The sequence below is a fragment of the Xyrauchen texanus genome, chromosome 36, assembly GCF_025860055.1.
Source record: "Xyrauchen texanus isolate HMW12.3.18 chromosome 36, RBS_HiC_50CHRs, whole genome shotgun sequence".
NCBI lineage: Eukaryota > Metazoa > Chordata > Actinopteri > Cypriniformes > Catostomidae > Xyrauchen > Xyrauchen texanus.
This window is the reverse complement of record NC_068311.1, coordinates 5,673,396-5,691,788: the sequence shown is the minus strand read 5'-3', so window position 1 is coordinate 5,691,788 and position 18,393 is coordinate 5,673,396. Positions and strand designations below refer to the sequence as shown.

The 18,393-nt window shown below is 38.3% G+C and overlaps 1 protein-coding gene across 4 annotated transcripts in view; it reads right to left on the bottom strand.

Annotated features, from left to right (window-relative positions):
- LOC127629951 (stromal interaction molecule 1-like) overlaps positions 1 to 18,393 on the bottom strand; it is a 65,227-nt gene that overhangs the window by 4,333 nt on the left and 42,501 nt on the right. For 2 of the 4 annotated variants that reach the window (XM_052107284.1, XM_052107285.1), the window contains exons 8-12: positions 7,915 to 8,092; positions 5,132 to 5,299; positions 4,530 to 4,630; positions 3,824 to 4,053; positions 1,631 to 1,694 (exon numbers count right to left, since the gene is read on the bottom strand). In XM_052107284.1, the coding sequence (XP_051963244.1) occupies positions 1,631 to 1,694; positions 3,824 to 4,053; positions 4,530 to 4,630; positions 5,132 to 5,299; positions 7,915 to 8,092 (741 nt within the window). Of the gene's footprint in view, positions 1 to 1,354; positions 1,695 to 2,673; positions 2,755 to 3,823; positions 4,054 to 4,529; positions 4,631 to 5,131; positions 5,300 to 7,914; positions 8,093 to 18,393 lie in introns of all 4 variants that reach the window. The other 2 variants (XM_052107286.1, XM_052107283.1) reach the window with 2 other exon arrangements.

The window sequence follows — 18,393 nt, the reverse complement described above, 5'->3', positions numbered from 1 at the left end:
AAAAAAGTGGTGGTGGCATAGTAGGCTAAAGCACATATCTGTTAATCAGAAGGTCGCTGTTTCGATCCCCACGGCCACCACCATTGTGTCCTTGAGCAAGACACTTAACTCCATGGACTCAAGTCACTTTGGATAAAAGCGTCTGCCAAATGCATAAATGTAATGTAAAATGTAAAAATCCTTTTCAGATCAGTATTTTGTCTTAACTGTATTGGCAGAGTTTTTATAGTCAAAAAAAGTTAAAAAATCTACCAGTGCTGAAGACGTAATCCAAAATATTTAGAATAAGTTACTGACCCTGGGTAATCTAATGAAAAAAGTTACAAATTACATTTTACAGCACGTATTCTGTAATCTGCAGTGGGTTCAAAAGAAACCCTCCCAACCCTGCCTGTCGGTTATTCTCAAGTATACCCGAAGACCTTGATTAGTTGGTTATATGGCATTTTCATGGGAGTGGATTTGTGAATGAATGTGCACACGGCCCATTGTGTGAAGGAACCCACAATCTGGGAAAGTATTGTGATAGTTGCATTTGCTCTAACTAAGGTTAGCAATATCTTAAGGGTAGCATTAAGGTTAGCTGTCAATGTTAGGTGTAGGGTTTTCAAATTAGCATCATAAACAGTATATAAATGTTGCATGTGACTCTTGCGAGACTTTACCCAAATTGAGGGTTCACTTCAACACAACCTAGAAAAGTGGCTCTCAAGGAGTATATAGGAGTAACTGTGATTTAAATCAGTGTTTCAAAATCTGTTCCTGGAGGCCACCAAATTGTGCACATTGTAGAGGTTTTCCTCATTTGAAAGACCCATTTCCAGTGTGGTCTGAAGTACTCAAATGACAAGCTGATGAGCTGAACAGGTGTTTGATTAGGGAGACATTTAAAATATACTGAGCTGGAGGTACTTTAGTACCAGGATTGAGAAACACTACTCTAGTAGGTGCAATAACCCTGTTAGCATCAATCTTGTTCTAGACCAGTATCAAAACCCTGATCTTGGAGGTCCCACAGCAGTACACACACTCTATTATCTATAAGATCTAGTTCAGGTCTTGGGATTACTACGAGCTGATGAGTTTAATCAGGTGTAATTGATTAGGGGAAACATCCAAAATGTGTTCCATTGGGGGCCTCCAGGAACTGGTTTGGAATAACTAATCTAGACACAGCTGTCATGAAAGTCAACATTTCAGTATGCGTGCCCAATCACAGCAGCAAAAACCAAACCCAGCAAGTAGTGATTCACTAAAAAGTTTGTAGTGTTTAAAATAAAAGAGGTGTCAAGTGTTTTGGACGAAGTCCCAAAGTCAAGCACAAAACAACAAGCACAGCAGAAAGAAGTGATACCCATAGCTGGGGCTGGCATTGGACGGAAGGTCTGGGATGGTGTCCATGGGCTGGAAATATGAAGAGTGATAGTGGGTTGCATGAGGGATGGGAACAAAATAGGAGGAGTGGGGAGAGTGGGATGAGGAGGCAGAGTAGATGGAGGAATGCGACACGGCCGAGGAAAGCGGAGGCAGCGATTGGCTATGCGTCTGACGTAGAGTTCCCCTAGACCAGGATGGGTACGAACTACCCTCTCCTTCTTGCCCACCAGTCAAAAGACAGGTCTCTACCAACCTCTGCGAGCCCAGGGCCAGCTGTGGGTCGATGTGGCGTTGGCGGAGTGACATCATACTGGGAGCTGTAGAGCAAAACACAACACGGTCATTCAGAGTCACAATACAGAGCAGGAAGACACTAAAATAACATGTCGGGTGAGAGGTTGCAGGCTGGACAAGGTGAAGCAGGAACGTCAGGTGAGACTCAGGTGCTAGGACAGACAAAAGGACACAGAAGGGAAGTTGAGGACAAGCTCTGACCCTAACCAATGATTCATACATTACTTCATATTAAGTTTTTTGTTTCTACAAGTTTTCATGGATGATAATTTCTTAATGTTGCTTTGAGATCGAAGAGATTACATATTAGCTTAGTGTTCATAAAACTTGGTTTGGGAAACAAAACACTGGTAACTTGACCTGAATCCATTACCACACAATATACTCTTGAGTACAAGAGTAGTAAAGTGTTTTAGAAAATTAAAACAAAGCTAATTAAAGGTGCACAAAGCAATTTTATTTCTGGAAGACCACAAGTGAAATGTCCTTACTACCCAAGAGATATCACTGAAAACGTTGTCCCGAGAAAACATATCTGCCTCTATGACATTCCTTGACTCTGTAAACAGCTAAAAATATTCAGAAGGCTGAGCAAAACTCAGAAATGATCTCTGCCAGTGAATCATTTTGTGCATTCAGGATTGCTGACATCAGGTTGGCTGATATGTCTTTGGAGAGCAGGAATATGGAGAGAGGGCGAGGGCATTTTTGCAAAGCAACAACAAAAAAACAACAACAGTGTGTGAATACTTTTATAGACTATAAAAACAAACAGACAGAATGAGAGAGACATTTCAAAGTAAGCCATTTTCACAGCCGTGGACAAGAGCAAGATTGTGAGGAGTGGAGACCGTGTGGACTGGCAGCATTTTAGTCTGTCCAGTCTCCCTTTGCAGTAGCTAGGGTGATGGGCAGCATACTGGTTTAACAGAGAGTGGTTCAGGGAAAACAAGAGGAAGTGAGAGGAGTGACTTGGGAAAAGGGCATGGTAATGTAGCCCACCAGAGTACTTCCAAAATGACTGGCAGTCTGAATTCAAAGACCAAACATCACTCGCTCGACGGCCCACAAGCCAGGCAGCATCTAGAGGGGGCAAGTGCAACGGGAGGGTGCGACTGTTAAAAACGTAACTATTTTTAGTGCCACAGAAATTACGATTACAATCTGACATGTTTTTACACAGTTTGCACAAGCGGCATGTATTTATTTTGCAAAGCTGAAACATTGATGCAAATAGAACTTTGGCACTCTGTGCGTTGCATGTTAAACTGCGTGAAAATTCAGTTTTAAAATGCAGTTTACCATGAGTCCTGATAACCACTTTATAATTTATAGCTGTTATCAAAGGAAATAACGCAGAAATCATGCTATTTTCTGTTTAGAGCTGCAATCGAGCAACAGAATTGCTGTCAGTGTGAAAGCTGTATGTGTGCCAGCTGTTACAGTTACGCAGCAGTGCCACTTGCACACTGCTTACACGATCTGTGCAAAACAGGCCTTAGCTTTTATGGGGTTTTGTTCGTTCATAGCTGAAAATGAAATTTATTTAACAGCAATTTCATTCAATCTTGTAGAAAGACACCAGCAAAAGAAATCAGCAATACAAATATCAAATTTAAATACAGATTATCTAATGATCACCGATTTTATTTTCTGCTTTGCACTTAGGAAGAACTAATTTGATGGCTGCTTTGAGCTTGCTCGATAAAATCATTTCACAAACTCAAGAGGATGCATTACAGTTCAAAATATTAGACTTCAGAGTTTCATCTGACCTCCAGTCTTAACCTCGGTTTCTTCTAGCCCCTCCATCAAATGTAATACATTCAAACAATTCTGTACAAACAGTGCAATTATGCATATATTTTGAAATGCCTTTTCCAAAACATATGATATCAATGCATAGTGAAGATCTTCTCTGCTTCAAATAATACAGACCAGATTATGTATAAGAAATAAAAACATTCCATAAGAAACATTCATCAAGAACTGTGCAAACATGCTCCATGGACATAAACATACAGCCGTTTATGAAAGCACTACAAAGCACTAAACGAAGGATTTTTGGATTTGGTCAAGATGCCCTTAATATTTCTGGGCTGGCTCTTGACTGGCCAGGCTTTAGCCCCCTCACTGTCCGGCGGTCCCTTACATTGCAGGGTTCCAGGTGCCACTATGTCCTCATCCATGTCATCCATGTCGTCGGACATGAAGTGCTGGGGTGTGCCGCGGCCGCCCATGAAGCTGGGGTCCAAGTTGAGGGCGGAGGCCAAAGAGGGCAGGCCAGGGTTATTGACCAGGTTGAAGCCTGTCAAAATCTCAATCTGCTGCCAGCGGTGGAGTCTCTCTCTCAAAGCTGCTGTGACCTCACCCAGTGCTTGCCTAGAGAAAGAGAGAAGAATGCTGGGATGCAAGACGTAATAGCCAAAAGAAAGTTCCCACTCCTTTTTGATCAGTGATTTTCTAGTTGTTTGTGTTTACAGGGTTTTAAACAACTATTTTATGGAGATTGCACTCACATAGGGAGGATTTCTAGACAATGAAATGAGTGAAGCATAACTCAAAAATTCAATTAACTATAGAAATCTAAGATTTTGTTTCTTTCCATAAATTAGCAATATTTTGTTAAATAGTCTCAACAGATTAAGGGGCCATTCAAGAACACGTTCACATTCCATCAAGCTCTTTTTTTACATGTTAGTCCACTGATTTTTTCAGCATCTTGGACCATGAATGTCACAATTTTAAGACACCATGTCAAGTTAAATTTAACTAGTTGCATCTAGCTGTTTTTTTTCCTGTGGGACTGGCTCCTTATGAATCAATTTTTGGGAGAACATCATGCTGCGGGAACTTACTTAGCTGCAAGAATTTTGGTGTCTACGTCATCCAGTGAAGAGCTGTGTGCCACTTGGAACGTCCCAAACAAAGTATTTCTCTTCTTCTTGATCTTTTCAGCCTAAACAAACATTCCACATTACGATTTTTGAAATATTTATCCTTCACAATAAAAATATAATTATAAAGAAACTTCTTTTGAAGGTTTAAAACCATACTACTACTACTTTCTAAACAAATTGTATTATTTATTTATTGACCCTAATTTAACTTTACGGTATACAACAAAAAATGATAGTTAAAATAATGGCAAATCTATTAGAAAAGACACTAAAGTAAACCTTTAATCAAGCTTATATTAAGCTATAATAAGTTTGCATTTTTAGTTGTGAAGTTATATATTTGCCTGTATAATCTATTAGAAAAATCATAATAAAGGAGTCTTATAAAGTAGTTTGCTGGTCAAATCCTAAAAAAATATTCTATAATATTTGTTACAAAAACCTAGTGTCCCACTAGTCAAATTGTATCACTCAAAGTTAGTTATTTAGTTAATGCTTTCACCATTGTTCTCACATTTCTAAAGGAATGAATGTGTCAACATTAAGAATGAACTGCTCACCCCATCTTTGGCCACCTGCAGCTGTCTCTCAGCGTTCTGCTTCTTAATGTTGTAGTACTGTACCTCCACCTCATGTGTGAGCTGCAGCCATTTCTGCAGAGCATCAGGAGGACACCAGCAGCTGCGAGACTCCAGCTCCTTCTCTGCCTTCTTCAGGGCCATACGCACCTGCAGGAGGCGCCAAAGACAGATCACATCAGAGCACAGCAAAACTCACCGAGCTTAGCTCAAATGAAACTGCTTTAAATTCAGACATTAAAACAGTGTTCTAGGATCACACACTCAACTTGTGATTTTAATCATTCTATTAGGACCTCTAACAAGTTTAAAGGGTTGTTCACACTGATAGCGTCCAGAAGACGTTATTTTTTTATTTATTTTCAATCCTTGACAAACCTGAATTAAGATATCTCTAGAGATACGTGTCGGTCACGACAACAGAAATAAATAAATTCTGCCATTTTGGAGCAAGTATTGAATATACTAGACTATCTCTTTTGTTTTTGAGCATACTGTTGCTAGAAAAAGTATGTGAACCCTTTGGAATTACCAGAGATAAATGGATGACGCAAATCTTTACGTCACTCGTGTCTGACTGTCCTGTTTGGTTATTTTGAGTGACTACCCAATCACAACTGCACAGAACATTTTGAGGGAGGGCTCATTTTGTTCGCAAGACCCTCCCAAATAACATGGTTGGGTGTTTTGCTGCTGAAACACTACACAGAGTAGATTTCGCAGAGAATGGACATGAATGATAACGTGTTGAATATTTAAAACCTGATCAATATTTCTTCATATTTGCACATTATTGGTCAAAAATCTCTAATGGATTTTATTTATTAGACTCTTCCAATGAAAAGCATACTGACGTTTGGAGGATTGTGCTCATCTGTGTTTGGCTGGAAGACAATAAATGTCTTTTAAATTTCCGGTTTCATTTTCCGTGTTTTGATTTTCACTCATGACCCGTTTAATAAAATCTTATTGTTGTAACTTTGCAATCATCAAAATCTCTTTAAAATAACAAATCTTGAGACCCAACTGATATATTGGATATTAGTTGACAATTTCACAGTTTAAACATGCATTAATCAAATTAAATGTAAGTAAATACGCAAGTGGGTCATTTTTGACCCACCCGTCATTAAAAGGTTAATAAATCCAAGGGTTCTCTTACTTTTTCCACAGCACTGTGAATGTTTAATGGGGTGTTCAATAAAAACATTAAATATTATAATTGTTTGTGTGTTGTTAATGTAAGCACTTTGTGTTTGTCTATACTTGTGACTTTGATGAACATTTTATGACCAATTAATGCAGAAAACCAACTAATTCCAAAGAGTTGACATATTTTTTATTGCCTGCTAAACTTTTCACAGTGACAACCGGGCAGTTCATATCTGTTTTCTGTCAATTCCAATAAATGTCGACAATTAACTAATTGTAAATTGTCAGTAATTAAAAAATGTGCATACAGCCTAATGAATGTAAAAGAGTGGAAAAACACTTTTACGCTCCAATGAAACAAATAAAAGATTGCAAGGTAGCACTTAACCTTGTAACCTCTAGTATTTATCCCTTGATTTGCATATGTAATTATACCAATTAGCTAGTTCGGATGACCCATGACTGACTAATTTTGGCAAACTAATGAGAATAAACAGGATAAACGACAACACCTGAAACGTTTGCCCAAGAATGATGCAGATTTATCAGCTACAATTAAGCACTCCAATATAACCTTCCTATAATAAACACAATTAATTAACTCCTCCATAATAGTTTTAAGTAATCAAACCTCATTAAATGTGGTGCAGGGGGCGAGGAACCCACAAATAGGCAAAACCTAATGAGCCGCCTTGCTATCCTACTGCCTACACAGCCAGCTGCTTCCAAGGCAGCTTTCTAAATGAAATAAAACCTCATAAGCGAGCGATTTGGAACGCTCTACATCTGCAGCAACTAATAGTGCATAACACACAAAAGCACACAGGAACCATGTCACGCACAGGACATGTGCTGTAAACTTGCCAAAATATGTCATGTCAACAACCCCTTTAAACATATGCAAAGAAACTGAAGCTAAATTCCATCACAGGAGAAACTGCTGTCCCTGACATATCAAATAGGAGCTTGTTACAATTTCCTGATCTGGTCATGAAACAATGTCCTGCAAAGACACTTTCCAACAAAGACACTACTACCTGAAGTGTTAAACTGCTCCCTTATGCAACAGCACTGCTGTAATTACTTAAAAGTAGGCCATAGTGTGGTGGTGGTGCACTGGACACTGTGCTGGGGAGACACCCAAGGGGTGAGTGTGGGTTGGCACATGGAATTCCCATTAGTAGTAGTGTGCAAAAGGATTCCACGAAGCTCTGGGATTGGATTCACTGCAGACAAGTGTTGCATGTTTTTATTTCTGTAAGGGGCACCACAGCTTTCCTTCATGTTAAAACTTTATATCTGAAATGAGATACAGAGCGTGTGCGTGCGTGTCTGATATATGCAGCGATGTCTGATTGCTTCTCCACAAAATGACTTGCTGTACTGATAAGGAAGTTTAAGATCATCTTGCAAGATAGTTCTACCAACTTCCTGTCTATTACACAAACATAACATTTTAAATAAGCACACCTAAACATAATCATTACAGTCTAAACAGATTGTAAATGGTTTTTAAAATCACTAAGCCAGAAAAGCAAGAAAAGGATGCATGTCTAAAGACCAGAATATCACGGAGACTTCTGGGGCCCATTTGTACATCCCTGAACTTTTACCTGCTCAAGCTCCTCCTCTGCATATTTCTGTCGGCTCAGCTCGTTCACTGTTCCCTCGCGGAGCTCCTTTAGTCTCTGGGCCTCCTGTTTGGCGGCATGGATCTCGTCCCTCATCTTCTGCTCCAAGTTCACTTTCTCCACCTCCACAGAGCGATGTTCCTCCTGAGCGATCTGAAGTCTGTGGAGAAAACCACACAGTTACACAAACATAACCCTCTGGTCCTATGGTGCTTTCACATACAACGTGAATCGAGCGTTTCGCACGGCACGACTACATACAAAGTCAATGCAAAGATGCGAATACACGCAAAGGCGCGAATGAAGTGAACGACGCGACTCAAACACACAAAATCTCTTAATTCGCGTATTTGCTTTGTCGCGAAAGCCTATCAGCACTGAGACTGTCCAGATGTTACTGACGTAGTAGCAGAAGAAATTTGGAAAAATAGATGGAAACATTGTTGAAGTGGTGTGTGGGCACCTGGAATTGTATGACACAACGTCATACATGTACAGAGACCGGACGAAAAAAGACATCGCTTGGAGGAAAGCGAGGGAGGAAGTTGGACTACCTGGTAAGTTCTGAAAACATGCGCGTCTACTTGATTCCAGCTATTGGTAATACTTTATAACGAACCAAGTCATAGAGGCCCCTAGTCCTGAATACTCACGGGTTACTGTTACTCGCGCGAATGCGAGTTTAAACACAAATTTTTAATCAAGCGGTCAAATTCGCGCGGGCAACGCGAGGCGAAAATTTTCTTCGCGTTGTATGTTAATGCAACATTAGGGTCATTTTTGACCCGGGAAGTGTAAAGAAAACGTTAAAGAATACGTTATGAGAAACTGGAACAAAAACTATTTTTGTAAAGAATCAATTAAGAGAAATAGCAATTTAAAACAAATGGTTCCTTCAACTGTCTTAATGGGTCAAATTTGACCCGTATGGGAAGAACCAGCTGTGATTTCACCTTTTTGGGTAATACAATCCCTAGCCCCATACTGTTCTCTAGCAAACCAACCTGCACCACTGGATATTGCATCTATCCCACAAATTGCATACTTTCCTCTCAAATGGGGTTTTACAAGCACATTCAGAGCAAATTTTGTTTTGAACATGTAATATGTTAGTACATATCTTTACTAACATGATTTTATATGATATGGTACAGGGGGTCAAAGCCCCCCAATGACCCTATTGAATGTTATTTCCTCCAAAAACATTAGATGGCAGAAATCTAAATTACGGCACCTTCCTTAAGCCCCTGTAACTCTGCAAAAAACGGTTTGACAATAGTGAGAAGGAATAGATTTGTACAATAGATGTGCAAAATGGGCCCATTTTGACTGCTGGAAAATGAAATGGAGATGAATTTGTTTAATAGGCATGTACTAAAATTGTGAATCTAAATTTTTTCTACAAGCAATATATATGTAATATTGTTGACAATGAGTTATTATATAATGTCAAAAGTGATTGAAATAAACAAAAATTGAGACATAATTGGCCAACGTTTGCAAAGTTTTCAAACTTTTTCTTTTTTCATTTAAAAAGAGTCCTTAAAAACGATGTTACTCCATTAATATACCCACTGTTTCCCTACCATTATACACTTTGGGACCAAAATAAAATGTTAAGGGGGGTCTATAGTACACTAATCAAGAATTTACGCATTTTTAATGGTTTTCAATACGGGTCAAAAATGACCTGAAGGACAAAAGGAGGGTGCAGATTCTAAACACAATGGGAGGGCTAAGACAGTAAAACTATATCCAAAAAAATATAAGTGGACAGTAGGGATACAGAACCATGTAGTAAATCCAATCTAAATAGCTAATAGCCTTTAGTTTATATCATAGGCTGAGAGGACAATGATTTGCTGATGTATACAGTATATATACACTGTATATCAATGCATACAAGATACATGATTAATAACTTTGGTCCATTTTCCTGGAAGAGTTGCTTTTCTTTAGTAATACACATCTGCTAATACGTTTTTGCTAGCTTTTGAAAAAAGTCTGGTCAGACAAAGAAAAACATAGTTGTATCTCCTGAAACCACCCCTGCGCTTGGATTTTTCTGGCTCACAGCTTTCAATTACACACTTGAGCCTCGTTGCTATTAATATATTTGCTTAGTCTTTAAACTAAACAGAACTTAAATTACGACCTAATTTTGGTGCCACATAACTGCATTTTATAGCAATAATTTCACCAAAAATGACAATTCTACCATTATTTAATCATCCTCTTGTTATTCTAAACCTTTGACCTGTAATGGCTTCTGTGAAACACAAAAACAGAAATGCAAAGATCCATTCGAGTTCTAAAATATACAAAACAAGAATTATAGCATATCAGATTATAGAGTCCATTAGCAGGAAAAACAACTCTAAAGATTTGGACCCCAAATAATCCTTCATGTTCACACGTATTTATTTAGTAATGTGCGAGTATGTGTGGTCACTAGAAAGAAACGATATCTTTGGTAAACCCTGATTGCAAAATTTGAGCAGCTGTTAGGAGAAGGGGGAGGGGTTTAAAAAAGACTTGCATCATGATGACCACAGAGGGGGAGGGGGAAACTTGTGACACAGCACTGGGCTGACCGAGTTACGATGAGATTAAAGTTTTTCCTGGCGGCAGTGAGAGAAAACGTGGGGCCCCTGATTAACTTAGTCGTGTCTATATAAAACCCAAGATGAATCTTCCCTTAAAGGAAGAGGCTTCGTGTGTCTGTGAGCTCAGCACAAGGCATATCATATGGCAAGGTTCAGAGACACTGGAAGACATGCATTTATGTACTGGCCCTTATTTACTTCCATTGCAAGTACGTTAAGGCCTTTGCACAACTGAGGCAAAGCGATAATGCAAAACAAAATCGCAGACGAAAGGACCATCAAAGACCATTACATTAAAAGAGAGGCAAATGATCACCGTTAACACCTTTACAAAAGGTGCTGCTAATTGACAAGCATTTCTACCCTGGCACGGTACGTGGCGTAAAGGATCTTTAAGCTGGTCTGCTCTTCGCCCATCATGGATGAGAACTACTACTACTGGGAAGTTCACAAAGTGGCCTTATTAGTATAGAAACTAGAGTAGAAGAAAGAGACTTTTTTTTTTTTATTATATTACATGTATTTAGTGAGGATTGGTTAAGTGCTCTATGAACAATGTTAAGATTCAGCAGATCGTATGGAGGTCAGAAGTTCATTCCACCACAGATGAACTGAGAAAGTGAATTGGACTTTGTGCCAACAGGTGCCACTCATTCACTGACTGCAGAGAGCGATTTGGGACATAGACCTGTAGGAGTGAATTGGAGTAAGAGTGTGCGGTTCCACAGGCTGTCCTGAAGGCCAGAGTCAAAGCCTTCAAGTTGATGTGGACAGTTACAGGTGACCAGTTTAGTGAAATCAAGAGTGGGGTGATGTGAGCACTCTTTGGCTAATTGAAGACTAGATGCCATCTGGACCATCTGCAGTGGCTTAATCATGCTAGCTGGGAGGCGGTCCAACAGAGTGTTACAGTAGTCCAGTCTTGAGATGACCAGAGCTTAGACCAGGATCTATTTAGCACATTCAGACTGGAAAGGTCTGATTTTCCTGATGTGTTTTTAAAAATAAAAGATACAAAAGGCAAAGATGCCGTAATATATATTATATTAGATATACAGTATAAGATAATTTGTGTAAGATTAAATGCAAAGGCAAAATATCCAGTAATATGGAATACATGATGAAGACAACAATAACACTAAGATCATAGAGTTTTTTAAATGGAGTGGATACAGCAGTGATTTCTTCACCGAGTTACTTCAGCATGGTCAAAACAGCATTCTGTGCTTTAGAGCCACCAGTTGCGATGGTTCTGGTAAATGAAGCGTCTCCTAACATGTGATCCAAAGCTCATATTTTAATTGGTCAGAGCATAAATAAAAATCAATTCACATTAAAAAAAAAAACCTTGCTTTGTTGGCACATGAATGGCTTCACATGAATGGCTCCAGGTGTGAATAGCTTCATAGGAATCCATTGTTTCTATTCAAAATGTTAATTGATTTGTCTTTGGTGTTCAAAGGCCTTTACTGTAACCACACTTTTAAATAAAGGAGGGACGAGTCGAAAACTTTTTTTTTGTGGTAAATCAACATAATACGACAAATGCTGTTGATGGATCTTAACTTGTATTTAACCCGGAACATTCCTATACATACTGTATTGCCACTGCAGTTTTATTGATGGCCAGCAGAGGGCAGAGGGAAAGCTTTACAGGTGGCCTGATGAAAGGAGGAAACAGATGAATTAGAAAAGTTGTAATAGACTGAAGGACTTGTGTAAGGTGATCTAAATTAGAGCCAAGACAGAAATTGTAAAGCACCTAATCCAACACAAGACTTGCAACACCATAATCGTACCTCAATACTACAAGCCATTATAAATTTAGTTAAATATTGTTTTGGTTCTGTTTTTATTGCCTGTTATACTCCTCCCCTTGAAACAACACATTCCTTTGTGTTGGCAACCGTAGACTGGACTGCATACAATGATTAATTTAACTCTTGTTTCTTAATCTGCCTCACACACAAATGTGCACTTGCAGCCTCAGATAAACGCAGTCGAGTCATTCTATGAGACGGGTGCCATTTGTGTCCGCAACGTTTGATGAGATGCATAAGGCACAACATTTTTTCCAAGTGTGTTTCCAAAGCTTAAAGTTATTAAATCACGTGTTCTTGTTAAAATGATATATGATAAAAATACTATTCTTAAAGAGTAACATACTATTTTTAATAATTTTTCATTAGTACATAGCCAATATCACATGTCCGTGTTGACCAACATCACACTTGCATCTAAAATATCACCATATCATTTTTATATATTTTTCAAACATTTATTTTTTTCAGGATTTTATGTGTGTCCCTGTATATATGATATATTTTTATTCAAAATAAACCTTATTTTTTTGTAAATATTTTATGATTTGTGTGCATCCCTCGGTTTGGCTTACCACCCCGTCACACTAACTTGTTTTATCTATAAATAATGTACCGTTGCTTTAAATGACATCACAAAGTGGAAATGACATAATTTGAGCCTTGTAGCCACCAAGAGCAAAAGCAAGCAAGTACTGACATTCTTTTACTTGGTTTATTTCTTGCTTTTTCATGTTAGGCAGGGTCCGTCAAGCTTAAACCAAACACCCCATCACGCAAAATAGAAAGGGAAAACTGTTTTTTATGAAATTTTTTACATTATTAATGCAAAGAAAATTATATTTCAGATTGATTTATTGATCACCATTATGATGCTCTTTTCAGGTATTCAGAGCATGACCAAAGTTTTCCATTACATCTCCAATTTTAACCACCCCATCACAGGGTCATTTTTTAAAATTATTTTATGGAAAGGAAATAAAATTTTACATAAATGAATGTTGAATGATGTTCTTGTTGTGTGGACTAATCAGATAAATGTAACTTTATTTGTATTTTTTTTAAATGAATTAGTTTTTTCAGTACAAACAATGAGGCCAATGAAACGTCAAATTCATATTTCAAGATTAAAAATCTAAAAAAACAAATGTATTAGAATTACAGACTTTCTATTGATGGTTTCCAAAAAAAAAGGGACATTTTACTATTAGAAAAACATTAGATTTTAAAAATCTATTTCTTGTTTTACTACTCTAATGGCATACATATTGTCCGTAACGGGGTGGTACGAGAAAGGCTCCTATGCCTGAATAAAAAGGATAATATTAATAAGGATTTTGAGCCTGAGGTGGGAAAATATGTTTTTTTGAAGGATTAACATATCTTTCAAGTTGTAAGTTTTCAAAAAAAAAGTTTCTTCTTAATGAAAATCTAGAAAATTGCTAAGTGGAAATGGCACCCGTTTGGTAGAATGACTCAGTCACGGTTCAGTGTCACATGCACGTGAAGAACATTCTCTCTCTCGACTGGCTTTATGAGGGTCAAAAAAGCATGTGAGAGACACATGAGACAATGAGAGACATCTCCAATAGATATGGGAGTTGTCTCACACACATTATGAGAGGGAACTAAACTAGACATAAATAAGTGACATTGTTTTGCATTCAGAGCAGGCAAGAAAAACTACATTTAATTAGTGGTGCTTAAACAATGAACAATATTGCTCATATATTTGGGTACAGATTTGAAAAAACCATAAGCAACCACCAAGAATACCCTAGCAACCATCCAGAACATCCAAACAGCATAGAAAAATATTGACAACCTCAAAACACCTTAGCAACCACATAGCAACATCCTGGCGGCTTTTGCATTGGCAAGCATGACACACATTTTTATTCAGAAAATCTAATTCAATTATAAATTGCTACACAGAAAGTAATGCTTATATTAGTCCTCATTTCAGAGTGAATGGATCACTCATGTGGTAATTTGGCAGTATATGAGAGGACATTCGTCTGGTGTGAAATGCATCATAACACCTACACAGGAAACTGCTGGAAGGCTTGACTCAACTGCTTCGGTCTTGATAAGCCTTGACAAGCCTTGACAATAGGCTTCAAATGGAGAAAAAAAAGCTTATGTACTGTAAATAAATAAAGGCCATTAACTTCATGAAGCAAGCCTACACAAAATAAATACACACGTTTTTCCAAAAGCATCATGACCTGCCAAACTGATGTTTTGAAGATTACTTAAAGGGGACCTATTGTGCAAAATTCACTTTTACATGGTGTTTGTACATGAATGTGAGTCTGCAGTGCATGTACACAACCATCCTACAATGTTAAAATTCCACCCACTCCTCTTTCTTATATTTCTCTTAATTAAAAACAGTAAAAATGAACGGTTTTCGTTTCCGCTCTAAAGTGACGTCACGTTAGAGCACACCTCACCCACGACTCTCCATGACTTACTACATGACTGACTCCATCCTCCTCCCCTGAGTGATCTACACACAGGCCGCCATTTTTTACACGCTGGATACAGTGAGAAGAATGTCTCAGCTTTGTAAGCGTCATAAGTTTTCTGTTGCTGGCTGTAAACGTGAACATAAGTCTTCATTTACTCCGGGCATCAGAGTCACTGAAGAAACAGTGGACAAGCTGGACTGGTAATCTGGCATACCGGGAACATTCCCGGTGGGCCGACGCACTTTGGGGCCGATCAGGGGTGGACTGGCCATCGGGAGAACCGAGCGGGCCGGTGGGTCGGCCGCGAAAAGGGTCGAATCGGCTATGATAAGCTAAAATGAGCCACCGTGTTATGCAGAACAGCCTGCAAAACGGTGCCGCGATATGTGGAAAAGGACAGCGACCAAACCTCAACTTTTGGGCCAGATTTCTCTTCCCAGTCCGGCCCTGCCTGAACTCCGGTATTTACGCTGTCAGTCATATAGGTTCTGATTTTTTGTTGCTGTAGTAACCGAAGCATGAGCTGAAAAGGCACAGCCCTCTTCCAGAAAGTGGCCGGGGAGCAGCAGCTCCTTTGCATTTAAAAAGATGCACACACAAAATCAGAGTGTTTTTGATTACACCCAAAAAGATATTGATAAATGATACACTTCACAGACACATTCTGGGGACACCTGAGACTTATATTACATCTTATAAAAAGGGGCATAATGGGGCTCCTTTAACATTTTTATATTAGATTTAAAAAAGTATTTTTGGATGTCAAAGACAATTATGAATGTCCAAGATAATAAAAAGGGGAAATCTTACATTATTTTAAGCTCTCAGAAAGTCCAAAGAAATGCAATGTTTGTATTCATGTTAGTTCATTTGACCTGAACAAAATGTTCCTTTACATATAAAAGGTAAATATATAGAATATTAAACATTTGTACAGTACTTGACAGTCAGCGATCACCTTTAATTTTTTTTGTATGTAAATTACATATAAATAATGAATTAAATGAAAACTGTTACAAGAATCCTAAGTTGTTTAAAAGTGTTTCTAATATTTCTTATATATGCCTACGGCACCAAGCTAGCCTGGACAGACACTGGTGCCCCCTCCATCATTTTTTAAAAAGCCCACAAGGAGCTGCGTTCATGAGTGACATAACTGACAGAGGCATTTTATTTTTTATTTTTATCCTTGAGTTGAAGCAGAGATGAGAAGTATCAGAGGTTAATCACCTCCCTCAGGGCTGACCAGAAAACCACGGGCCACTCACCCGCCAATCACTAGAGATGTGATCCGGTGACTCACGCGGTTGCATCAGAACACAACATGTTGGACATCCACAGCTGCAACACACACACACACACACACTTTCTGCATAGTTTCCACTGCCCCGTCTCCTTCACACTCACACATCCTCTCACTTCATTCACATGGACTTCTCTACAAACACACGGCTCTGTCTTTGTATCGAAGGTGACAGACTATGTGTCTGTAAAAGGACTTTGACAGGAAGCTACCGGAAGACAGTTGGTATTAAGAGGGATACAAACGTTATCCATACCGTTCTCGCATTTCAAAAGACATTCAGCCTATGCGTCACTGTTTGCAAACATTGGCGTTTGATGCATTCAACACATGTTGGTACATGGGTCAACAGCCCCTTTTACACATGAAACCTGGTAAATTGCAGAAAAATTGTTGGATTGCCTTCACTTGTGTACCATAACTTCCACATGCACCGGCTTTTTCACATTTTGCTACCATTCACATCAACACTAAAATGCCATTAAACTCTGAGATGCAGTTAGTTATTTTATTCGTCAAAAAATGTCTTCATCCGCTCGGAAAAAGAGGAGCACTTTAAGGCTGGATTACACTACACTAATTCTAAAATCTGAACAGAATCTAAACAAACACTTTAAACTGACAAATCTGTCAACAAACATGGATGTACGGGAGCGCTGCTGTTGATGCTTCTCTGATCCGAGAATCTAAAGGAACGGGCCGGGTGCATTTGGGAGCGGTCTTGGGTGGAAAAACGTAGAATGTTTTCTCCACTTTGAGCGCATGTTCACCATCTCCATTTCTTCGTGGTCCAGTGTTGCGGTCGGTCGATTTCCATTGGCTGCTCACCGTATGACTTCAGATTTGAGTCATGGCACATTAAACACTGCAAGATTTACTCTATAGTCGGCTCGAAAATATCAAAGATTTTTAATATCCTCTGAGTAAATGGAATTATTTCCTTTTTTTTGCTCACATATAGAATCAAAGCTGGACTTTTCAGGTTATGTTACAACTTCTCACTCAGGGAAATAGCCAGTGCTAAATTTAACTGTATTTTCAAACAGGTCGTGTTCACACAGGACCTCTAAACTCAAAATTGCAGTTAATTTTCTGGAAAAGGCTGTATGTGTTGAAGTGACTAATGACTTGATGCTCCTTTTTTGGGACGGGATGTTTTAAATAATTTAACCCTTTCCCCGCCAAACACGGAATTTTCCGTGTTTTATGAAAAAACGCTTCCCCGCCAAACACGGAATGCGCATGTTTTGAAAGAGTACGCAACTGTTTGATCAAAGAAACAGACTGCGATCGTCTCAAACATGAAGAAGTGGAGTATGAGAAGCTCAAAATATCAGACATAAACATGCCTTTTTATCAGCTTTTTGTCTGAAATGTTATTTTTTGACAAAACCTACCTCTGTTCAAGTCGCAATAAAAAAAGAACAAATGAAGATAAAATAAAATCGTTTTTTTTTTTTTGCCTAAAAGCAGAGGCCCAGATCTTTATTTTGATATATAGCATCTTCATATATTCATGGAAGAAAATATTCTGCGGGCCATTAAATTTTAGCGAAAATCGTCCAAAACCCTGGCGGTGGCTGGCAACTTTTTTTAAAAAACGCTGGCGGGGAAAGAGTTAAAAGAATATATAAAAATTACAATATACATCCTCTGTAATGAACATGCTTTCAATTTCTAAATTAAAATTCATTTTTATATTTTACTGATTGTGGGGTAAGTCAGAAATGTCAAAGTGAAAAAATTCTCATTAAAAGGCTTATATTTCTTATGAAAAAAATAAAAAACTGAAGAAAAAAAAACAAAGTTATAGTTTGAATGAAAAAAAAAATGAAAATGCTCTCATAATTAAATCCATCCAAGATGTGTATGACTTTCTTCTGCAGAACACAAACGAAGATTTAAAAAAATAAAATAATAAATCTCAGCTCTGTTGGTCCTTTCAATGCAAGTGAATAGTGAGGCCAGAACTTTCAAGGTTCAAAGTTCTTTCACAGTCTTTTATATTTTGTGATTCACATTCTTTGTGCATATCGCCACCTACTTGTCAGGGAGGAGAATATATAATAAAAAAGTACTTTTTTTGTGAAAATCTGTTTCTCACCCACTTCTATCCTATCACTTCTGAAGATATGGATTAAACCACTTTTATGTTGCCTTTATGTGCTTTTTGGATCTTCAAAGATCTGGTCACCATTCACTTGCATTATATGGACTTACAGAGCTGAGATATTCTTTTAAAAACTTTTTTCAGCAGA